Here is a 25936-nt window from a genome sequence, read left to right as displayed (position 1 = left end):
CTCCCACCCTCAATCTTTCCCAGCATCAGGGTCTTTTCACATGAGTCAGTTCCTCGCATCAGGTGGCCAAAGTATTGGAGTTTCAGCTTCAACATGAGTCCTTCCAATGAACATTCAGGACTGATTTCCTTTAGGTTGGACTGGTTGGATCTCCTTGCAGTCCAAGGGGCTCTCAAGAGTCTTCTCCAATACCACAGTTCAAAAGCATCAATTCTTCGGTGCTCAGCTTTCTTTATAGTCCAACTCTCACATCCATACATGACTACTGGAAAAACCATAGCTGTGACTAGACGGACCTTCGTTGGTAAAGCAATGTCTCTGCTTTTTAATATGCTGTCTAGGTTGGTCATAACTTTTCTTTCAAGGAGTAAGTGTCTTTTTATTTCATGGCTGCCGTCACCATCTGCAGTGATTTTGGAGCCCCCAAAAATAAAGTCTCTCACTGTTTCCCCATCTATTTGCCACGAAGTGATGGGAACGAATGCCATGATCTTAGTTTTCTGAATGTTGAGCTTTAAGCCCACTTTTTCACTCTCCTCTTTCACTTTCATCAAGAGGCTCTTTAGTTCCTCTTCACTTTCTGCCATAAGGGTGGTGTCATCTGCATATCTGACGTTATTGATATTTCTCCCAGCAATCTTGATTCCAGCTTGTGCTTCTTCCAGCCCAGCATTTCTCATGATGTACTCTGCATATATGTTAAATAAGCAGGGTGACAATATACAGCCTTGACGTACTCCTTTTGCTATTTGGAACCAGTCTGTTGTTCTGTGTCCAGTTCTAACTGTTGCTTCCTGACTTGTATACAGGTTTCTTAGGAGGCAGGTCAGGTGATCTGGTATTCCTATCTCTTTCAGAATTTTCCAGTTTATTGTGATCCAGACAGTCAAAGGCTTTGGCATAGTCAATAAAGCAGAAATAGATGTTTTTCTGGAACTCTCTTACTTTTTCGATGATCCATACTATGAGTATCCATACTCATACTACAAGTAGTATGTTAATACAATAGATTCTATATGTACACTCTTTAATTGCTGAATATCACAAAACTCAGTATTTAAAAAAGTAAATTGTAGACTGATATATTTAAATTTTAGAAACAAAAACAGAACTGTGAATTACATATAGTATATATAAAAGCATTAAACAAAGACTGGAAGAACATAAACCCACTTATGATAGTGGACTGGGGATGGGAGAAGATATGGGACTGGGGGATAATGGCCAAAGGGGACTTTATCTGTAATGTTTCTGCTTTTTATATAGAGAGGGAAGCAAATACAACTAATTGCTAATGGTTCTTAACTGCAGGTATTGGTCTGTAAATGTCAAAATGGGATTGTAATATGATTGAGGAAAGATGCCAAAGAGAATGAGAAGCTGCTTTAGTGGAAGCTAGAGATGGTTTATAACTCAGAAGGAATATACAGCTCAGTCCTCTGAAGACATCTACAACCTCTAAAGGGATGTCCATGCAGTCGGTAACATCCTGTGAGAGGGGGTTCTAACTCACTTGCTACTGCAGGAGGCCTCTGGGGAGCGGATTATTCTTCCATTGTTCTTCCCATCTGACTGTTCTGGGGACACCGACTCCGTTCCTTGCCTACTCACCTTGTGCAATTAAGTGATGCAAAACAACCTCAACAAATTCCTAAGTGTTCAACATGAAAGGGGTACACAAAAGTCAAGTTTCCAGAAGCATCTCTCACCAGGCTTTAAACCTGAGGTCCATTCCTGCGGTTTGTTTATAGTATTCTTTGTATTCTCTATAGATTTAATCCTCATTTTGAGAAGTAAAAGAGAAAATGGGAAAGTATAATGGTGACAGAATAGGCATAACAGACTTCTTAAAAAAGTATGGCAACAAAGGGAAGGAAGAGAAAATAAGATTCAGAGAGCCTGATGTAAAGGGTTTGAATTTATGAATGGTTATAATTTCAGGGCAATGATTTGTGACCCCCAGTCATTCATGACATTAGAAAACCACCCCCTTTCCACCACTCTCAATTTAAAAGGTTCAAATGATAAATTTACAAAAAACAGCTGCTTACTGTTTATAAAAATGAAAGGCAATCAAAATATATATCTATATATACTCTTTCCAGCTGCAAATATGGCAAGAATAAGTTATTAAGATAAACAATTGCTAAACTAGATTTACTTATTCACAAAGGACAAGCAATTGAACTTCAGCTCTTAGTAAGCTGCTATTAATTAAAAAACCGTGACAGACTAAATGTATACACTGAACATACCATCATATTTGTAAATATAATCTTTATCTTATTTGACATTTGTGGAACACAAACCTCACTAGAATTAAAGCTCCACACGAGTATTTCTGCTTATGTTCACTACCACCATATACTGAGGGCTTAGAATGGTACTGGGCAAATGGATCAATATTTACCAAATCAATTCAATGAACACAAATTTAATAAACTATTAAAATATACCTAATCTTAACCCAGAAGCGAAACAATATATGTTATATACATTTCCTTAATCTTCTCAAGGATAGAACTTGTACTGAAGAAATAAACATAAAGGCAAGTTTCTGAAGTAAATTCTGTCGCTCAAAAATTGCCACCCAAAGACCAAGCTAGGAGGGAGCCAAATTCAAGCAAGAATTCTGGGTCCTAACAGGTTGACATATTTTAGTCTCTTGAACTTGTCAGTATTCCTCAAAAGAACCCATCAAGTATCTTTGTGTTCATCTTGCAGGGGGGATAGCCCAGATTAACATGATAGTAAATAGAAAGGAGATGGGCAAGGGGTGTGTGTGTGTAAATTGCTAATTGATTGGTTACATTAGAATTTTTTTTTTTAATACTGATTTATTTGGCTGCATTGGGTCTTAGCCCAATGCACATAGGCTTCTCACTAGTTCCAGCACTCAGGCTTTGTTGCCCTGCGGCATGTGGGATCTTAAGTTTCCCCAACAGAGATCAAACATGCATCCCCTGCACTGGAAGGCACACTCCCAGTCACTGCACCGCCAGGGAAATCCCAGTTACACCAGAATCTTAAGTACCTTCTGTGTGCCTAACATACGATAGCATTTTATTGTTGTATAAGGTACTTATACATAGAGACTGTACAAGAACAACAACAAAGTACTTATATTTGTTCTCATTTATACAGTCCTGTAAGGTAGGACATTACAATTTTTTTAAAGATGATGTAGAAACTCAGAATTTAAATCCAAAGTCATATAGCCAGTAAGTGGCAAAACGAGAATTTCAAGATTTCTGTCCAAGCTTACCTCACTAAAAGGTACTATCCCTTATGATGAAATAATCACTTAGGGTTTAGGGTTGTGGGAATTCCCTGGTGGTCCAGTGGTTAGGAATCTGCTTCCACCGCAGGAGGCCCAGATTCAATCCCTAGTTGGGGAACTAAGATCCCTCAAGCCATGAGGCATTACCAAGAAAAACCCAAAACCCTTTAAAAGTGATTTTCAACCACAACAAACATCTGAAAAGCTTTTGAAAATACCCATGCTCAGGCCCTATTCTCCAGAAATCTGTGAACTAATTGGTCGTGGGCAGAATCAGGCATCCATCCATATGTTAAAACACTCCTCAGGTGATTCCAACAAGGGGCCAGGTTGCAAAATGATCTTTGAATATCATCTTAAGAGATATGTCAAAAAGGTAGAGAAGATGAGGGAAGCCAGTATTATAGTCACCTGTTTCAGTATATGCAGCCAAAATTTCCAAGTTTCTGTTGAGACAATTGTAAATGTCTTGCTGGCACTCTTTGGGTTTTTTACTTTTATGGAAATCTCCAAAGAGTGTATGAAAGCCAGATCAGCTTTTGGACACAAAAGTCAACTACATAAAAGTGAAAGCAGCAGGCCCTCAGAGGGGGTAAAAATTAATTACAAAATACCCAGCACCAAAATAGGGTCTCTGATTGGAATTGGCAGTGACAGAAAATGGTCTCCTCTGGGCATACTTCAGTTGTCCTATGTAATTTGCCAGTATGGTAAATTATTAGACCACTACACAACTGGGGAGAATGACAAAAAAGTTCATGCATTTGTTCATAAAAGTATTTACTGATGACTTACTTTGTACAGGGGGTTGTAGAATTTGAAATGACTTCTGCCTTCCAGGAGCTTGTAAACTACTTATTAAAAAAGGGAGTAGTCAATACAACTTGACCCGAATGCTCCCCTAGAACAAGGGCTGGATTAATCACTGGGCCACCCCAACTGAAAAAAGTCAGTACCATGATTTCTATCAACTTAGACGTCTCAAAATTCTAAGCTCCAAAGGAAATGTCTGTCACTCCGGAAGAAGAGGTACTCTTGAGTGATTTGTGTTCTGGGTGTGATCCAAGCATAATTTCATTGGGTATAATTTCATTTAAGGTAGCCTCTTCATTTAACACTTTCCAGTTGGATTTGTTCTCAGTATAGAGCTATACCACACGCTGAACTGGGTGGCGAGTGGTCTACTGAGAGTTGTAGGTAACGAAAACATACATTAGCCAATAGCACCGGCGTCGCCAGGAAGTTATGTCCTTAGTGGAAATTGTGGAGTAAGGGTCTCCAGAAACTCGTGGTAGAACCCAGAGACTAGAATTTCAACAGCAGAGGGCTCTGCAGCCGATTTCACAGAAAGTGTTACCGACCGGAGCCCCCACAGAATGAAACTTTCTCAGGGAACTCAACGCATGGTAAAATACGCGAAATTATATGTCTGTTTCCCATAACCTCTACTCTGGTCTGACCGTTGAAGTCCTTTGCTTATACTCTTGACCTTATAGTTTGGGGTTGGGGATGCGGAGGAAGGAAGTTTGCCTATGAAGCTTTCCAAAAGAATGCTTGTTTTTCCTTGGCTTTTGGAAACAGTTAAAATTGGAGGAGGATCATTCCTCAGAAAATTAGTTTGGCTCTTCTTGCCAGTGACATCTCGGACAAACACGTTACAACACAGTTTGGGGAGAGGGGAGGAGGAGAGTGAGAAAAAGAAAACTAATTCTCTGGGTTCATACAAGCCCCTCTCACTTCGCAAAGGCGTCCCGACGAAACCAGACGCCACTCCTTAACTAAGTTTCCCTTTAAGTCTACGCACCCAGGCCGCCCGCTCCGTCCTCCCGCAAGTACGGACTCCAAACTTTCGGCCCCTCGCCCGGCCCCCAGGCCGTAGAACTCCTCCCGGCACGCCGGGCTCCGCTCCGAAGAGCCCCGAGGCCGGGCGCGGCAGGGCCGGAACGAGGATCAGCGGCTCGCGTCCTCCCCAAAGGCTGCCCGTACCTGTCCAGCATCTGCTGTAGGGCTTGGTCCGGCATCTTCGGCGGAGCCGGCGCACTCGCCTCTCCGGTGAGCCCGGTCAGGGCCGGGCCCAGGACAATAGCACTGAGAGGCGGCGGAGTAGGCCTCAGTCCGGCGGCAGCCGCGAACCCGCCACCCAGCCTCCCGGGGCGGCTCCACGAGCCCGGCGGTGGCGGTGCGCGGCCCGCGGGCGTCCGGAGGAGGCGGTGGGGAGCGAGGAGGAGGAGCCTAGGGCGGGGAGACGACGATCGCGGCCGGGGTTCCTGCCCGTCGGCCCGGGGTTCCGGTCCATGGACCGCGGGCGCCGAGTTGCTGCCGGCGGAGGAGCTACCTCTGTGAGGTAAGAGTCACCGCCTCCGTGCGCGCTGGGGTCACGACGCAAGGCGGCCCAGAGCAGCCTGGGAGATGTAGTCCTCGGACCGTCCCCACTAGAAGCTGCACAGCCCGCCCGGACCACCGCCGCAGCGCCCGCAGCCGCCCGGCCGGCGCCCTCCCGTTTCCTTCCTCCAGCGGGAAAAATGTCCTGCGGGCCGCTTTCCAGGAAGCAGCAGGATGTGCCGCTCCACTGTCAGTAGCATCAAGGTCAGCTCTCCCTGCCTGTTTTCTCTCAGCTCTGGTGCTCAGGTGGGACCGAGCCAGGTGAGGGGTGGGATCTAAAGGGCCATTTCTCGTCAGGGTCTCCAGTCCCGGCCACGGCGTCGGGGTGGGCCGTGGCGGGGGTGGGAGTGGCAGAAAGCGTCTTCGGAAGCCCTCAGCGCTGCGGCCAGCCTCTGCGGCGTCTGAGCCCATTTTGGGGAGTTACACAACCCCCGCAAGGGGTCGGATGCTCTAGTGCGTGAGGTTATTCCTGAGGGGTCGGGAGGGCAGGGGCTGCCTGGACCAGATGGTTCCCACCCAAACCAGTGTATGTTTCTCAGGGCGGGGGGAGAGGGGTGGGGTGTGTGTGCGTGTGTGTCGTGGGGAGATTATTCCCTCCCTCTAGGAACCTTCTAAAATGTGCCTGGGCTTTCAAGGGCTCGCCGATAGTCTCCAAATGGAACATGGTCGTGAATAAACAGCTCTTGCTTACTCAGCTGTGGGTTGTCAGGGGTGTTGGTTTCTCTGTCTGCTGCTGGTCAGTGTTAACCATTTCTAGTCGTCTTGACACCTCCAAGCAGGTGGATGTGTGTGGGGAGAGATCAAAAGGAAAAAACCATAAATCGCTCATTGAGTTACTCTCTGACGCTCTAGGGGACAGCTTTGGCGGGAGGAAAAGAACTGTTGGCTAAAAGGAAGGCGTCTTTTGGACGACCTGTGGCGTTCTCTAGTGCTGTGATTGGTAGAACGTTTGGTAGTTTTCCCCTGATTATGCCTAATTTCTGCCGCAAGATGTTTGATTTTTCTTTACATTAAAATGTGTTTTTAAAGCTCTTTTAATTTTTACGCAGAATTTTGCAATCAGCTTTTAATTTCTTGCTTACAGTCTGCTTCCTGAATATATTTGAACTAGAGTGTACATCGCCAGGAAGAAAAATAAAAATAACATGTGACCAGAAGTTATTTGGCCTCTGATTTCTGAAAGATGCTTTTATGAAAGACTTTGGGAATTCACATGACTAATTATAATTAATGCTTTACCCTTTTCTCATTAAATGAGAAGCAGGCCCATGACAGGGGAGGGAAATAGGTAATTTATTAAGGCATTTGAGATTTCAAATTCCTATTTATTACTACTTCTACTAAGTAAGTCTTCTTTTACTGTGTGTTTATCTGTTAAAGCAATTGTCAGCCAGAAGGAGATGGATACATACATTCTGCTCAAAAAACAGAATTTTATTCTAGCATATTGATTACATAGGTTAGAGCAGACTCCATTTAATTTTATGACTTACATTAAAAGGAATTTTCATCTCATCTTAGAATTTCTGTTTGAACTTCAAACTGGAAAGTAATGTGGTATAGTTCTATTGCTAGCAATGTGGTGTGCAGATTATCCTTTTTTAAAAAATTATATTAGCATTTTCATGAAAATTCTGCTTCCTGGCTGTCTCAAAAATCCTTTGAAATAGGAAAAAAACTTTGTTACTCACTTTAAGACTGATTAGGGAAAAATGAAGCAATTAGCACCTGACCTAGTAATCCCACTCCTTGGTATCTACCCAAGAGGAATAAAGATATATATCTACACCAAGACTTGTATGCCAACATTCATAGCAGCATTATTCCTAGTAGCCAAAAAGTGGAAACAACCCAAGTATCCATCAACTGATGAATGGATAAACCAGTAAATCCGCCTGTACAGTAAATCCGCCTGCAATGTAGGAGACACAGTTTTGATACCTGAGTCCGGACGATGCCCTGGAGAAGGAAATGGCAACCTACTTCATTATTCTTGCCTGGAGAATCCCATGGACAGAGGAACCTGGGGGGAGCTACAATCTGTAGGGTTGCAAACAGCTGGACGTGACTGAAGTGACTGAGCATGTACACATGCACACCCAAAATGTTATTAGCTGACAACAAGGAATGAAATTCTAATACATGTTACAATATGGATAAATCTTGAAAACATGTTAAGTGAAAGGAGCTAGTCACGAAACACCACATATTGTATGATTCCATGTATATTAAATGTTAAGAATAAATTCATTGAGACAAAGTAGATTAGTGGTTGCCAAAAGCTGGAGGGGCTGGAGAGAAATGGAGAGAGATTGCTAAAGGGCATGATGTTTCTTTTGGGGCTGATGAAAATGTTCCAGGGTTAGAGTGGTGATGACTACACAGCTTTGTAAGTTATATTGCAAAAATAATATAAAACAAATTTAGATTCTGGTGATGGTGACACAAATCTGTAAATAGACTTTACAATTTTGATATGAGTTAATTTTATAGTATGTAAATTGTTGTTGTTTGCTTGCTAAGTTATGTCCAACTCTTTTATAATCCCATGGACTATGGCCCACCAGGCTCTTCTGTCCTTGGAATTTTCCAGGCAAGAATACTGGAGTGGGTTGCCATTTCCTACTCCAGGGTATCTTCCCATCGCACGGATCGAACCTCTGTCTCTTGGGTTTTGTGCATCTCCGGCATTGGCAGGCAGATTCTTTACCATTAGCCCCACTGTTTGTCAACTTTATTTTCCTTGGCTTTAGGATTTTTAAATTAGAATAACTGGAATCATAATACTCTGTAACCTGCAATGTGGATTCAACCTGCAGTTGATCAGCAAATTTGGCAATTGACAATTCTCCTCGGAGGACACCTGAATATTTTATATTATTTCTTTGGAATATCTCTAGGATCCCTTGGCAGACAGTTCAAAACAAGTGTCAGGTGAGAACATTAAAGTAACATACTACTTTAAATTTCCTATAGTTCCATAGTCAGGTATTTCTAAATCCATTACAAAATTATTAATACATTTCATAACTCTTTAGGATAACTCTATTCTGATTTTGAAGAAAAAGTTCTTAATTGCTTAGATCTCAGTTTGTCCCCCTCCAAATAAAAAGTTGAAATGCACTTACCTATTTTACATAGAGTTAAAGATTTATGGTAAATGATATTTAACCAAGAGATTAATAGCATGACCTCAAAAATATTTTCCTCAGTGTTATGTTTTAAAATAGAAATTAATCTACTGAAAATATTTAAAGATTCTCCCAACCTTGGAGGATTAGGATCGATAATGTAGAGTTATCCTAAAGAGTTATGAAATGTATTAATAATTTTGTAATGGATTTAGAAATACCTGGGTATAGAACTATAGGAAATTTAAAGTAGTATATTACTTTAATGTTCTCACCTGACACTTGTTTTGAACTGTCTGCCAAGGGATCCTAGAGATATTCCAAAGAAATAATATAAAATATTCAGGTGTCCTCCGAGGAGAATTGTCAATTGCCAAATTTGCTGATCAACTGCAGGTTGAATCCACGTTGCAGGTTACAGAATATTATTCATTAATTTATTTAGCAGACATTTACAGAGTATTTATGATGTACTTGGGTACTCTAGTCACAAATTAACCAATGACTCCCCTTTAAGAACAAAGGAAAGCTATGACAAACCTAGACAACGTGTTGAAAAGCAGAGACATTACTTTGCTGACAAAGGCCCATATAGTCAAGGCTGTGGTCTTCCAAGTGGTCATATGCAGTTGTGAGAGCTGGACCGTAAAGAAGGCAAAGCACCAAAGAATTGATGCCTTCAAACTGTGGTGCTGGAGAAGACTTCTGAGAGTCCCTTGGACAACAAGGAGACCAAACCAGTCAATATTATGGGAAGTCAACCCTGAATACTCATTGGAAGGACTGACACTGAGGCTGAGGCTCCAGGATTTTGGCTACCTGATGCAAAGAGCCCACTCATTGGGGAAGACCCTGATGCTGGGAAAGATTGAGGGCAGAAGGAAAAGAGGGCATCAGAGGATGAGATGGCTGGATGTCATCACTGATGCAAGGGACATGAATTTGGGCAAACTTCAGGAGATGGTGAGGGACAGGGAGGCCTGGTGTGCTTCAGTCCATAGGGTCACAAAGAGTTGGACACGACTAGATTACTGAACAACCACAGAGAACATACAAACTACCTAATGATACTTATATTTAAAAAAGTAACCAGACCACTTACATGTGAAATACTACATGAGGATACATGGCAGTGTATGATGAAGTGCCAAGTGAGTGGCCTAGAAATACAAAGTGAGGTAGCAGTTTAGAAGACACTGTTGTGGGTTGGTGAGTTAGAGAACTTTGTGAAACAAGGGAAATTTAGGCTCTACCTTGTAGCAAGAGGAGGAATTAGGTAAAGAAGTGGAAAAGGATTTTGGGTTTAGATAAGGATGAAAAGATGTGGAGAGGAATTAACCTCTGTAAATGGCACTGTACATCTCTGTTGAGCAAGAGTGAAAAATATGGTTGGTTGGTTAAGTACGGAATAGTTAAAAGGCCTGCTGCTAAGTCACTTCAGTCGTGTCTGACTCTGTGCGACCCCATAGATGGCAGCCCACCAGGCTCCCCAGTCCCTGGGATTCTCCAGGCAAGAACACTGGAGTGGGTTGCCATTTCCTTCTCCAATGCCTGAAAGTGAAAAGTGAAAGTGAAGTCGCTCAGTCGTGTCCGACTCTTTGCAACCCCACGGACTGCAGCCCACCAGGCTCCTCCACCCATGGGATTTTCCAGGTGAGAGTACTGGAGTGGGGTGCCATTGCCTTCTCCAGTTAAAAGGCCTTGAAACCATTAATTCTTTTGATAAGTATTTATTGAACAAGCAATATTTATGTGACAGGCACTAATCCAGGTACTGAAGATACTACTGGACAAAGACATAGCAACCCACTCCAGTATTCTTGCCTGATCACCTGGACAGCGGAGCCTGGCGGACTATAGTCCTTGGGGTCACAAAGAGTAAGACATGACTTAGCAACTAAACAACAACAACTAAGCCAGGCGCTGGAGGTACAATACTGAGAAAAACAAGCACAGTTCCTACCTTTGTAGAGTTTACTTTTTATCGAGGGAAAGAGAGAGAATCATGTAAAGACAGTTTTTAGTTTGCAAATGTAGTACGTTATGTTATTAGAGATAATAGCTAGGATTTTGACCTAAACAGGGTGATCAGAAATTTTTTTCTCAGAAAGTGCCCATCATGCTAAAGCCTGAGGAACAGCAAGAGTTAATCGAACAAAAGGAGGAAGGAAGAGCATCCCAGACCAAGGAACAGCTTGTGCAAATACCCTGAGAAGGAAGAGTCTCGTGATAAAGAATAGAAACGGAAACAAAAAGGGGGCTTGGGGCAAAATGGGACCAGAAAGGTCAGTCAAGTGACAGACTCTGAAGAGCTTTATAAGCCAATTTAAGGAATTTTGCCTTTATCCTAGAAGTCTCTGGGAAGAGGAGTTTAGACGTTCTGTAGGAAATGGAGAGTTAACTTGTAGTGGTTCCCAAACCTGCTGTGAATCAGAGAATTTACCCTGGAAATTCTGGTGCATGTGCCTTGTAGTTGTTCCCCTAAGTGATTACTAGACCAGTGGTGTCTCTGCAGAAATACCGTAGTGGTTGAGAGCCTCAGCTCAAACCTACATTTGAATCTTAGCATTGCCACTCAGGGGCTCAGCAGTTTTGGGTGGGTTACTGAATAAGCCACAGTTTCCTCATCTTCAGGAGAATTACAGAAACTACCTCACTGAGTTACGGGGAGGATTAAATGAGAAAATCCATTTAAATTGTTCAGGACAATGTTGGCACATAGTTAAGAACTCCATTGATATTAGCTTTTAATTATTACTAAAAATTCTCAAGTCAAGGTAACAGTGATTTAGGGGGATTAATTTTGCAGTGGTATGCAGAGTGGGTTGGGAACAAAGGCAAGTTAGGACTGGCCTAGGTTTCAGTAACTTAGCCATGGTCTGTAACTATTTTAGAAGTTTGCTTTAACACAGCTATAAGTTCTTGAAGAGCCTTATATAGGCTAAGTAGTTTTCAAATAGATAATGTTCTTGGGCCTCTTAAAGGACTTGTATAGGGACACCTTGATCTCCAGAATATATTTTACTGAGCATCTATAGGATTTGTTTGAATTGATCTTTTCTTAATTCTGGACAGAGGCTTCACTGGGCACTTAGGACAGTCTAAAACCTGTCTGTCTTCATTTGCTATGCAGAGAATAGAATTTTAACATCTTATATCAACTCTAGTGAAAAAGATATTTACAAAAGGTGATTGATTTTACAAAAAAATCATCATCCATTAATTAATCTTCTCTTCCTCCTCATAAATACTGTGGAAGAACCATTACTCTTCACTGTCCTTGCTTATACTCCTCTCTCAGGGTCAGGTGTCCCTTGGATAAGTCAGTGGTGTGTCAAGAGTAGGTAAAAATCACAGGATGACACACCACATCTTCCTTCTTGTATCTTGTTCCAGGAGAATCAATTTTATGAGAAAATATATATATAAAGAATTATATTCTTCTTTTAAATAAACAGATGTCATAGAGCAGCAGTTCTGCTAATAGTTGTCTTAGAGAAAGACATGTTACATGATTGAGCTGCAAGGTGAACCAGCCACTCAGTTTTTACCTGAAAGACTATTTCTACCTGAAAGACTAACAATAAACATTTTAAACTTTTGTGCTGTTAAGAAAATGAAAAGATTTTCACTCATTTAAGAATGGCAAAAATTTTTTTGGAAATTATTTATCTGAAAAATGACATATCTAGAACATATAAAGATTTCTTGTAACTCAGCAATAGAAAGGCAAATAACTCAATTAGAAAATGGACAAAGGATCTGAGTAGATATTTCTTCAAGATATACAAATGGCCAGTAAGCACCTGAAGGAGGTGCTCACCAATATTGGTCATTAGGGAAATGGAAATCAAAACCACAATGAAATACTACATCACTCTCCCTAGGATGGCTATAATAAAAAAGATGAATAATAAATGATTAGTGGGAAATGTTGGTGAGAAGTGAGGAAAGAAGCTCTACCACACTGCTGATTGGAAGGTAAAATGGTGTAGCCGTTTTGGAAAACAGTCTGGGACTTCTTCAAAAAGTTAAACATAATGTTTCCATTTAACCTAGCAGTTCTAGCCCCAGGTATATGCCTAAGAGAAATGAAAACCTATATCAACACTAAAAACTTGTACACAAATGCTCATAGTAGCATTATTCATCATAGCCACAAAGTGTAGCAACCTAAATGCTTATCATTTATGGATAGGGAAAATGTGTCCATACAGTGGAATATTATTCAACAGTAAGGGATGAACTACTGTTACATGCTAAGCATGGACAAACCTAGAAAATACTATGCTAAGTGAAATAAGCCCATCCAAAAGAAAACGTATTCTATGATCCCATTTAAACGAAGTGTTCAGAATAGGTAAGTCTGTAGAGGCAGAGAGTAGATTAACTGGTTGCTGACAATTGAGGGAGCTGGAGTTTTGAGGAGTGACCGTTCTGAAGCAGATCAGCCCTGGGATTTCTTTGGAAGGAATGATGCTAAAGCTGAAACTCCAGTACTTTGGCCACCTCATGCGAAGAGTTGACTCATTGGAAAAGACTCTGATGCTGGGAGGGATTGGGGGCAAGAGGAGAAGGGGACGACAGAGGATGAGATGGCTGGATGGCATCACTGACTCGATGGACGTGAGTCTCAGTGAACTCTGGGAGTTGGTGATGGACATGGAGGCCTGGCGTGCTGCGATTCGTGGGGTCGTAAAGAGTCAGACACGACTGAGCAACTGATCTGATCTGAACTAAAGTGTGCAGGGATGTGCACCTATTTTTGAGGTGATGAAGATATGCTAAAATTGATTGTAATGATGATTGCACAACTCTGAATATATTAAAAGTCACTTAAGTGTACACTTTAAGTGGGTGAATTATTTGGTGTTTGACTTGTATTTCCCTAAAGCTGTTGTTTAACATTGTTGTTGTTCAGTAACCAAGTCGTATCTGACTCTTTGTGACCCCATGGGCTGCAGCACGCCAGGCTGCCCTGTCCTTCACTATCTCCCTTGAGGTTGCTCAGATTCATGTCCGTTGAGTCAATGATGTCATCTAACCATCTTATCCTCTGTCACCCCCTTCTCTTGCCCTCAATCTTTCCCAGCATCAGGGTCTTTTCAAATGAGTCAGCTCTTCGCATCAGGTGGCCAAAGTATTGGAGCTTCAGCTTCAACATCAGTCCTTACAATGAATTTTCAGGCTTGATATCCTTTAGGATTGACTGGTTTGATTTCCTTGCAGTCCAGGGGACTCTCAAGAGTCTTCTCCAACACCACGGTTTGAAAGCATTAATTCTTTGGTGCTCAGCCTTCTTTGTGGTCCAACTCTCATATCCGTACATGACTATTGGAAAAACCATAGCTTTAACTACATGGACCTTTGTTGGTAAGGTGATGTCTTTGCTTTTTAATGCACTACCTAGGTTTGTCATAGCTTTTCTTCCAAGAGCAAACATCTTTAATTTTATGGCTTTAATTTCAGTCACCATCTGCAGTGATTTTGGAGCCCAAGAAATAAAATCTGCCACTGTTTCCACTTTTTCCCCATGTATTTGCCATGAAGTGATGGGACCAGATGCCATGATCTTCATTTTTTAAATGTTGAGTTTTAAGCCAGTTTTTTCCCTCTCCTCTTTCACTTTCATCAAGAGGCTCTTCAGTTCCTCTTCACTTTCTGCCATAAGGGTGGTGTCATTTGCATATCTGAGGTTACTGATACTTCTCCTAGCAATCTTGATTCCAGCTTGTGCTCCATCCAGCCTGGCATTTCACGTGATGTGCTTTACACAGAAATTAAATAAGCCGGGTGACAATATGCAGACTTGATGTACTCCTTTCCCAATTTGGAACCAGTCTGTTGTTCCATGTTCAGTTGGAACGTTGTTGCAACGTTCTAACTGTTACTTCCTGACCTGCATACAGTTTTCTCAGATCAGATCAGTCGCTCAGTCGTGTCCGACTCTTTGCGACCCCATGAATCGCAGCACGCCAGGCCTCCATGTCCATCACCAACTCCCGGAGTTCACTGTGACTCACGTCCATCGAGTCAGTGATGCCATCCAGCCATCTCATCCTCTGTCGTCCCCTTCTCCTCTTGCCCTCAATCCCTCCCAGCATCAGAGTCTTTTCCAATGAGTCAACTCTTCACATGAGGTGGCCAAAGTACTGGAGTTTCAGCTTCAGCATCATTCCTTCCAAAGAAATCCTAGGGCTCATCTCCTTCAGAATGGACTGGTTGGATCTCCTTGCAGTCCAAGGGACTCTCAAGAGTCTTCTCCAACACCACAGTTCAAAAGCATCAATTCTTCGGTGCTCAGCCTTCTTCACAGTCCAACTCTCACATCCATACATGACCACAGGAAAAACCATAGCCTTGACTAGACGAACCTTTGTTGGCAAAGTAATGTCTCTACTTTTGAACATGCTATCTAGGTTGGTCATAACTTTCCTTCCAAGGAGTAAGCGTCTTTTAATTTCATGGCTGCAGTCACCATCTGTAGTGATTTTGGAGCCCAGAAAAATAAAGTCAGCCACTGTTTCCACTGTTTCCCCATCTATTTCCCATGAAGTGATGGGACCGGATGCCATGATCTTCGTTTTCTGAATGTTAAGCTTGAAGCCAACTTTTTCACTCTCCTCTTTCACTTTCATCAAGAGGCTTTTGAGTTCCTCTTCACTTTCTGCCATAAGGGTGGTATCATCTGCATATCTGAGGATATTGATATTTCTCCCGGCAATCTTGATTCCAGTTTGTGTTTCTTCCAGTCCAGCATTTCTCATGATGTACTCTGCATATAAGTTAAATAAACAGGGTGACAATATACAGCGTTGACGTACTCCTTTTCCTATTTGGAAACAGTCTGTTGTTCCATGTCCAGTTCTAACTGTTGCTTCCTGACCTGCATACAAATTTCTCAAGAGGCAGATCAGGTGGTCTGATATTTCCATCTCTTTCAGAATTTTCCACAGTTCATTGTGATCCACACAGTCAAAGGCTTTGGCATAGTCAATAAAGCAGAAATAGATGTTTTTCTGGAACTCTCTTGCTTTTTCTATGATCCAGCGGATGTTGGCAATCCTCAGGAGGCAGGTAAAGTGGTCGAATTTAAGAATTTTCCTTAAGAACTTTTAAGAATTTTAAGATTCTTAAAGAATGTCTCTAAGACTTTTCTACATTCTGTTGTGATCCACATAGTCAAAGACTTTAGTGTAGTCAATGAAGCAGAAGTTGATTTTTTTGGAATTCCCTTGCTTTTTCTATGATACAGTGGATGTTGCCAATTTGATCTCTGGTTCCTCTGCCTTTTCTAAATCCAGCTTGTGCATCTGGAAATTCTTGGTTCATATACTGCTAAAGCCTAGTTTGAAGCATCTTGAGGATAATCTTGCTGGCATGGGAAATGAGTGCAATTGTGCGGTATTTGAACATTTTTTGGCATTGCCTTTCTTTGGGATTGGAATGAAAACAAACCTTTTCTAGTCCTGTGGCCATGGCTGTTTTCCAGATTTGCTGGCATATTGAGTGCAGCACTTTAACAGCATTATCTTTTAGGATTTGAAATAGTTCACCTGAATTCCATCACCTCCACTAGTTTTGTTCATAGTGATGCTTCCTAAGGCCCACTTAACTTCACAGGGACATGCCCTTTGGTTGCTCCACGTAGCTGGAGGACACGCCTGGCACCTTGTTTGTCTCACTGCTGGTCCTCTGGAGTGTGTAAACCTTCACTGGATGCTGGGTGTTGATCAATGTACCGCCCGGGGGCCTGGACAAAGGCCCTGTTGGAGTTGCTGACAAGGCGGGTCTGGGGAGGGCTGGAGCCAGTCGATGTTGGAGGATGCCCAGGAATGGAGAGCTCCCTGGTCTCACCTGGCTGCCCTGGGCCTGATCCGCCGCCCAGATGAATTATGATGGGCCACATGGCTCAGTGTGCAGCCACCAGGCTGTTTAACATAACAACAGGTGAACACTCTGAAATCCATTGTTAGTTGACTGATTTAATAATTTAGGACCTATCAATAGAACATAATATTATATAGCTGAGCTATTTCTATGTAGGCCATAATGAAAAGTTGGCAGAGATGTAGTATTTAGCAGTTAGGACTTTTTTGTTCCACAGAAATCACCTCTAGCTAATTCAGTCCCCCTTGGGGACATTTGTTAATGTCTGGAGACTTTTTTGATAGTTACACTAAGGATGCTGTTTGCATCCAACAAGTTGAGATCAGGGATTCGCTGAACATACTGTAAGGTACAGAACAGCCCTTCACAGCAAAGATAATGTAGCTCAAGATGTTAACAGTGCTGAGGGTAAGAAGTGCTGAGCTAACTTAAGCAAAAGGCAATTTATTGGAAGGAATTGGGTGAGCTCACAGGACTGAAAGTAAGGCAGAAGAACCAGGCTGGAAGCAGTCAGTTAGCAGCCACCACAGACCACCTTCATGCAGGAACATTCCATGCTCTCATATGGGTTCAGCTCCCTCCAACTGTTTGTATTCTGCTCACAGATCAAAATCTGAGGAGGGAACATCTAATCAGTCTTCCTTGCCACTTGGCTAAAGGCAGGCAGTGTACCTTGAGTGGCGGCAATTCCTCAAAAGGAAGTCCATGCATTAGCAAGCACTTATGGAACATACGGTTACGATTTCATGTACTGTCTAGGTGCTGGGAACAGAGGAGAACAAAAGAGACAAAAATGCTCTTATGGAGCTTATGTTCTTAGGATGCTAAATCAGGGAAAAATCTTTAAGTAATAGCTTAAAGAAGGTTGAGTATTTGCCAAACACTAAGGCCAATAAAAAGACACATAGGACTTTTTTTTTTTTAAGTATTACCTCTGGATAGTGAAACTGAATATCGGGAGAGGAACCTACTTTTCATTTTATTCCCTTTGGATGTTTTCATTTTTGCCAGGAGCCTGTATTTTATAGTTAAAATTTTTGAAATTAAATTGAAAAAATACTTGGTGCAGGTGAAGGATGAGTAAAGACTTTTAAAAAGTCATAATATGGGGGGTTCCCTGGTGATCTAGTGGTTAGGATTCTGGGCTTTCACTGTCATGGCCTGGGTTCAGTCCCCAGTCAAGAACTGAGATGCCTCAAGCTCTGTGGTCAGAAAATGTCACAATATTCTGATGGTTCTGTTTATTATGGAAAAACAGAAAGAAAGAGAAAATCTGACAGGAAAGTGCAGCCTGTTATCACTCAACAAATACTTGTTGAACACATACCTGCTTTAGGTCCTTTTTGGATAAGGTATAGTGTAAGTAAATAAACCGTCAAGCAGCAGCCACGTGTGAGCCACTCTGTGAGGTGCTGCATCTAGGAGGGTATTGAAATTTGAAAAAGATCTGAGAGCTGCTCTCGACGAGTGCTTGTTGGCATCTACTTACGGAACACCTAATATGTGGACCCTTTACACACATTATCCCAAATCCTAACAATGACCTTAACAGATAGATGGCTGTGTCTCTTGTATCACACAGAAGAGCGTGAACATTGGGAAGATGAAGTCATAGCAAAGAAATGGCATAGCTGACTTTTGAATCCAGAGACATCTGACTTCACTGGAGAACAGTGTATGAGTATCAGTTCAGTTCAGTTCAGTCGCTCAGTTGTGTCCAACTCTTTGCAACACCATGAACCGCAGCACGCCAGGCCTCCCTAACCATCACCAACTCCCGGAGTCCAGCCAAACCCATGTCCATCAAGTCGATGATGCCATCCAACCATCTCATCCTCTGTCATCCCCTTCTCCTCCTGCCCTCAATCTTTCCCAGCATCAGGGTCTTTTCCAATGAGTCAGCTCTTCGCATCAGGTGGCCAAAGTATTGGAGTTTCAGCTTCAACATCAGTCCTTCCAATGAACACCCAGGACTGATCTCCTTTAGGATGGACTGGTTAGATTTCCTTGTAGTCCAAGAGACTCTCAATAGTCTTCTCCAACACCACAGTTCAAATAGCTGACTTTTGAATCCAGAGACTTCTGACTCCACTGGAGAACAGAGTATGAGTATACAAATAGTGAAATAACAAGTGAAGAAGAAAGTGACTGATTGCAAGAGCAATCACAGATCCACCTATGATTAATCTTTGAAAAATTTCACAGATGGGTATCGCAGAAGCTCAGAGAAGGGAAAAGAAGTAGCTGCATGTTGGACTGGTCTGGGCAGGCTTCCTAGTGGAGGAGTAAGAACTGGGTCTTGAAGGAGGAGTATATGGATGTGTAAAAAGGCAGTGTGTGAGTTTTTAGTAAATGCCTGCTTGAGTCTAGAAACATTTCACTTAATCCCCGTGGTTCCATTTGCGAGGTGAGGAAACAGAGGCCTCCTCTTAGCCTCACTCCCCTGCAAGCAATAGGCAATTCATAGGCATTAATTTTTGGCAGTTTGATGGGTGTGAAGTGAAATTTCATTGTTATAGTCAAATGTTTACTTCTATCTTATAGCTTCTGGGTTTTACCTCTTGGGTAAGATGAACTAATGATGGAAGAGAAAGTGTACGTAATATACTAAAAGACCAGGATATGCTCTTTGGGGAGAATAGATATTCAGCATAAGTAGTTTTCTTCTATTAAAGCTTTTGTGAATGTATTATAACTAATTTGATACCCTACAGCTGAAATCTCAACTTGATAAGTCTGAGAAAGTTCACCTATTCGTTTTATTCAGCATCATTTCTTGAGCTCCAACTGTGTACCAGGCACTGTAGAAAATATTGGAGACACAAAGATGTGAATGATATTTGTGTGTTCTTGTCATCAGGTTGTTTACAATTTAATGAAGAGACAGATTGTCATATGTTTACAATACATGGAAATCTGTGAAATCTAGGAGTCCTCCTCCAGTCATCCTTCTCCCTCACCTCATCCCCTACCCTTCAGTCAGTCATCAGGTATACTCCGTTTATCTCCTAAATGCTTCTCAAATCCATTTCTTTGTTTCCATTGTCCTTCCCTTCACCCCAGTCCAGTTGCCGGTCATCTCTTACTTGGACTACTTACTAGTCTTATTATCGGTCTCCCCACCTATGCTTTCATCCCGCTTCAACTGATTTGAAAATTGACCTTTCCAGTTACTTTTTCTTCCTTTGATTTCCGAGCAGAATGACTTGTTTAGAAATGTAGAACTGATCATGTTACCTGCTTGAAATCCTTCCTTGGCCTGTTTAAATCCTGGAGAGAAGGAGCCAGTAGAAAGCATAAATTTAGCGATTTGGAGAAAAGGGGGGTAATCCATAAATTATGCCTTTTAAGCTTCATGAGGGCAGGACAGGACCGTACCTGTTTTGTTCACTCTTGTACCCCCAGTTCCTTGCACAGAGCCTGGCCCTTGGCAGGTGTTCAGTAAATATTTAGTGAATTTTTAAAAGGGAGAGACACTTCTAAGGCTAGAATGAATACCGAGATGTTTGGAATCGGAAGTATCAGTACAAACTCTTGATTTTATAGATACAGATACATAGATAAACACACATAGATGTGTGCATACATACTCTTTTGGCTGTATCTGCTGGTAGGGCCTAAGGCATTTACCTCCCCAAACCAATGAATGTATCTAATGTCTCTAATACAGGCAACAAGGGTTCTTTGGAGAAATTGCTAATTCTAGACTGGTAGGAAAAGTACATCAACCTGGAACATCCACAGTGCCAGAAAGTAGGGATGTGCTCAAAAGATGACGGGGCCATGTCAAAAGGGCCTAGGTGTCAACTTGATGGGGCCCCAGTGGCCAAATCAGGGACATTTTTAATAACCTTATAAATCACGATAATGAATTATAACCTATAAAATAAAATATGAATCGTGAGTCTATGCTGAAAAAATAAATGAATAAATCAGGGGAGAAGGAAAAATTCTTCCTTATAGTGGCATTCCAGCTAATTAAAAGGGTTGATGAAAATAGCAAATCACCACTTGCAAACACTACAGGAATAACAGATACAGGCAAGAATCATTGATGGATGCTAAAATCAATGGGTAAAAATATGTTGATAAACAGGATGTTTGCATAGTCAGAAAGTATCTTCCCAAAGATATTTAAGTAAAAAGGAAAAAACAGTAGCTTTATAGTGGAGAAATCTGGCAGGCAGTACCTTAACCAAGTGATCAAAGTTATCATTACCACCATGGGTCATGTCCACATAATCTTTCTTTTGAAAGGATGCATGTGATTTCTGTGATATTATTGCCAAAAATGCATGATATGAATTTGATCATGAAGAAACATCAGATACACCAAAGTTGAGGATCATTCTACCAAGTAACTGGCTAGTGCTTTTCGAAAGTGTCAAGGTCAGGGCTTTCCTGGCATTCCAGTGGTTAAGACTCTATGCTTCCGCTACAGGGGGCACAGGTTTGATCCCTGGTTGGGAAGCTAGGACCCCATATGCTGTGCCTTGTAGTTAAAAAAAAAAGGGTCAGGGTTATGATAGACAAAGACTGAGGAACTGTCCCATATTTAAGGAGACGTGATAACTAAATGCAGTATGTGATTTTCAGTTGGATTCTGAAAAGGGGCATTAGTTGGCTAGCTGGTAAGATATGGATTGGAAATAATAATAATTATTATTATTATTTTTAGACTGCATTAACTTTATTTTTTTAGTTTAAAGCACAGGTTGTTTTCTTGCAAAACCAATTGAAGCTAGTGATAATATATATTATTTCTTGTCATTGGTTTGATGTCTAAAAGATATTTTTCCAAAAGTAAATAAACATAATAGGGGAAGTTTAGGCATTATGCTAAAAGGAAATCCAGTAGTTTATATCAATTAAGCAAAAAAATGAATAGTTCTGGAAAAACATACATGAAATTTAAACAATTATTATTGATTAATATCTGACAGTGACTTAAAAAAATTAATTTTAATTGGAGAATAATTCCTTTACAATATTGTGACAGTTTTTGGCAGATATCAACATGAATCGGCCACAGGTGTACATATGTCCCATGGCCCCCCATCCTCAACCCCCCTCCCTAGACTGTAAATTCGATAATAGTATCTAATTAACACTGAATCAGTGTTAGTTTTCTGATTTTGATAATTATACTGAGGTAATTTAAGATGTGAGCATTTGGAGAATGTGGGTGAAAAGTGTAGGGAATTTTTTTATGTAACATTTTTGTGATTCTGAAATTATTTTAAAATGAAACATTAAAAGTAAAAGAACACCCTGTTTCTAATGGTTTCATATTGCCCTTGCTTACTTTCTCTTGCTTAACTTTACTTCCCAACACCTTCCTCTGCTTCACAAATGAACCCTGAGCTCTAGCATACTGGCTACTGGCTTTCTTCTTTAGTTCCTTGAACATACCATGCTTCCTCTTCTTCAGATCCTGACGGTAAGAAGCATAGTATTCTCTTTGCATGAAGCATGCTTCTTGTGAACTTTATCCTTTAAGGTTCATCTTATTTACTCTAGAAAACCCATCTCTGACCCCCTAGTTCAGGTCCCAGCATTATGTAGTTTCATAACATCAGTTACTTTTTCATTGCATTTTTATCACAGCTGCCATGAAATTGTTTATCATGGAATTTACTATTTAAAGTCCTTCTCATTCACTAAAAATTCACATTCACGAGAGATGACGGAGTTGTCTTTTTTTGCTCAATGTTATTTTCCTGGTGCCTTACACAGTGGCTATTTTGAGTAATTAATGCAAGTCATGCAATGGAGCATCCCCCCTCCCCCACCCCCAAAAAACACAACTTGGATGAAATTGGGCATAGGAGATGTTTTAAGTTTGAGGAAATGAAGGTGGGGACCAGAATTGTTGGCAGTGACAAAAAAGTAGAGATGGAGGTGTCTTATCATGGAAGGTGCTATAGAACTTGATAAGGGAGGAGCAAGAGTCAAAAATGACTGGTTTAATCATCAACTTATAAAGGTACACAGTTGAAATGACACTTGAGTCACTTTTCCAGCAGTAGTTTTTGACAGTGTGTTCCTAAACACTTGAACATGAAGTCTCTGTATTTAATAAAAATACTTTATGTGGTAAAATATTGTTTTATGTGATAAATACCAATTGGCATGCTAAATAGTGTATTTGGTATACTAAAACTGCTAATAAAAGACTAGTCACTAGTCCAGATTAAGGGTAAACTACACATTGACTATTAAAGCCATCGTATTTTAAAAAGCATGGAAAGAATTTCACTGATACTTTATTATGTTGGTTCTAAGTTGAAGTATATTTGGGACATACTGGATTACATAAAATATACTATTAAAATTTATTTCACCTGTTTCTATTTTGTAAACTTATTTAATGTAGCTAGAAAACTTACAGAATTATATATGTGGCTGCAAAAAAAAAAAAAAAAGTACTGTATCACTTCAGTTTAGTCACTCAGTTGTGTCCGACTCTTTGTGACCCCATGAACCGCAGCACGCCAGGCCTCCCTAACTATCACCAACTGCCGGAGTATACCCAAACCCATGTCCATTGAGTCGGTGATGCTATCCAACCATCTCATCTTCTGCAGTCCCTTTCTCCTCCTGCCCTCAATCTTTCCCAGCATCAGGGTCTTCTCAATGAGTCAGCTCTTCACATCAGGTGGCCAAAGTATTGGAGTTTCAGCTTTAGCATCAGTCCTTCCAATGAACACCCAGGACTGATCTCCTTTAGGATGGACTGGTTGGATCTCCTTGCAGTCCAAGGAGCTCTCAAGAGTCTTCTCCAACACCACAGTTCAAAAGCATCAATTCTTCAGCGCTCAGCTTTCTTTATAGTCCAACTCTCACATCCATACATAGTCATGGTAAAATACTATGTGCCTTGATAAATATTAAATGATAGAAATGACCATATGAGAATACTGGAGTGTTCCTTTGCAGTAGGTACTGTGGTGTTCCAACCCAGGGCCTCTCTTCATCCCTCAGCTGCTGGGAATTTTAGCTCCTGATGGTGAAAAGCTTTGTTTTTGCTGGGTGTTGCCTTAGGTTGCAGAGAACTGTCTCTCTTTAGGTTATCCTCTCAGAGGCCCACGGCCAGTGACTGGCTGATTTAAGATGCAAAGACCCAGCCTCCTTGCCTCGTTTGAAGACAAGTCTGAGGGACCCGTCCCAGCTACCACAGGTATTGGCTGAGTTACAACCACTTTGCAATCAGTGACTCTCTGACTCTCCTGATCATCCTCATTTCAATGCAGATGTATTTGCCAGTTGCATCCTGCCTCAGTAAATCACTTCCTTGAAAAACTTGGTCTCAGAATCTATCTCCAAGGAACCTAACCTATGACACTATCTAATTAGTCTTCTCCCCCAAATATACACCAAAAGTGCCCAAATTAAATGTACACTTTGAAGAATTTTCAAAAACTCAGCTTCATTTTTATCAGAGAAAGAATAAGAAAATGAGTTTGGATAGAGTGAGAACCACCTACATTTACAGCTTCCTCATGGAGAAGGCAATGGCACCCCACTCCAGTACTCTTCCTGGAAAATCCCATGGACGGAGGAGCCTGGAAGGCTGCAGTCCATGGGGTTGCTGGAAGTCAGACACGACTGAGCGACTTCACTTTCACTTTTCACTTTCCTCCATTGGAGAAGGAAATGGCAGCCCACTCCAGTGTTCTTGCCTGGAGAATCCCGGGGACGGGGGAGCCTGGTGGGCTGCCGTCTGTGGGGTCACATAGAGTCGGACACGACTGAAGCGACTTAGCAGTAGCAGCATGGTAAAGGGAAGTTGGAAGTTTCTTGGATCTTAGAAGAGCAAATAGTTTTGCTCTTTTGGTTGACTGCAGTGCACTCTGAAATGAGAGGAACATTCTCAGTATGCTTCATTTAAGTGAAACGAGGAAAATAATGAGTATCAGGGACCAGAGGAGAAATGGAATCATTTCACTAGAGGAAATGGTTCAGAGAGAGAGGGGAAATGATGATCTTCCTGAAAGTCAAGTATCTATAAATCAAACATGTCAAAATATTGCTAAAACTTTGAGTAACAAAGATTTTTCTGTTAATCAAGCTCTTTATAGTACTTTTGATTTTAAAGTAAAATTTCAAGAATTCTTCCATGTTTTTGTTTATCCATAATAAATAGAGCTTTCATCGAGAGTGTTTAGTTCCCCTTCTGTTCAGTTCTTTCTGTCTCTTCACATCACCACCTTTGTTCCCTCCTGCCTCAGTGATACAATAGCTGGCCTCCTAATCAAATCTCTCTCTGTTTCTACTCTTAGCCCCACCAGAGTGTTTTTCACACACAACGACGATGGCCTTTTAAAAGTATAAATCAGATTATGCCACTGCCCTGCTTAAACCTCTCCAGAGGATTCCCATCACACTTGGAAAAAACAAATCCAAAATCTTAATTTAGCCTAAAAGGCACTGCACCATATGGCTCCTGACTGCCTCTCAGACCTCATCTTGTACCACTTGCTCCTTGTTTACTTGTTCTCTGGCTACAATAGATTAGATGTTCCTCTAAAGTAGGGGTCAGAAAACTAAGAGGGGCCAAATTTTGTTGGAAGCCTATTTTTATACTGGCAGGGAACTAAGAAGGGGTTTTACATTTTTAAAGGATTGTAAAACAACTTACAACAACAGGGACAAAAACAAAGAAGAATATGTAACATGAGACCTTATGTGACTTGCAAAGCCTGAAATATTTGCTATGTGGCCCGGTTACAGAAAAGGTTTGCCAACTTCTGCTTTAAAGGCTTATTCCTCCTGCATTAAGATCTTCACATTAGCTGGTTTCTTTGTGTCCTCCACTACCAGAGTTCACGTGGCTGAAAGAGAAAGTGTTGCTCAGTTGTGTCCAACTCTTTGTGGCCCCATGGACTGTAGCCTGCCAGGCTCTTCTGTCCATGGGATTGTGCAGGCAATACTGGAGTGGGTAGCCATTCTCTTCTCCAGGGGATCTTCCCGACCTAGGGATCGAATCCAGATCTTCCACATGCAGGCAGATTCTTGACTGAGCTACCAAGAAGTCCTTTTAATTCAGGTGTGAACTTAATTCAGGTGTCACCTCACATTTGAGACTTTTCAGTCAGTTCAGTGGCTCAGTTGTGTCTGAGTCTTTGCGACCCTATGGGCTGCAGGACGCCAGGCTTCTTTATCCATCATCAACTCCCGGAGCTTGCTCAAACTCATGTCCATCGAGTCAGTGATGCCCTCCAACTATCTCATCCTCTGTCATACCCTTCTC

The 25936-nt window shown here is 41.5% G+C and overlaps 2 protein-coding genes across 2 annotated transcripts in view; one reads left to right on the top strand and one right to left on the bottom strand.

The window, feature by feature from the left end:
* The window catches only part of MARCHF5 (membrane associated ring-CH-type finger 5), a 53191-nt gene extending 47545 nt beyond the window's left edge, over nt 1-5646 (bottom strand). The window contains exon 1 of the mRNA XM_061402807.1: nt 5267-5646. Coding sequence (XP_061258791.1) covers nt 5267-5301 — 35 coding nt within the window. The 5' untranslated portion in view covers nt 5302-5646. The remainder of the gene's footprint in view (nt 1-5266) is intronic.
* A 128-nt stretch (nt 5647-5774) lies between these two features.
* Nucleotides 5775-25936, top strand: part of CPEB3 (cytoplasmic polyadenylation element binding protein 3) — a 265126-nt gene continuing 244964 nt past the window's right edge. The window contains exon 1 of the mRNA XM_061402802.1: nt 5775-5866. The gene's annotated coding sequence lies outside the window, so the exon portion shown is untranslated. The remainder of the gene's footprint in view (nt 5867-25936) is intronic.

This window comes from Bos javanicus, chromosome 26 (genome assembly GCF_032452875.1).
Source record: "Bos javanicus breed banteng chromosome 26, ARS-OSU_banteng_1.0, whole genome shotgun sequence".
Classification (NCBI taxonomy): domain Eukaryota; kingdom Metazoa; phylum Chordata; class Mammalia; order Artiodactyla; family Bovidae; genus Bos; species Bos javanicus.
This window is presented reverse-complemented; position numbering and strand designations above follow the sequence as displayed.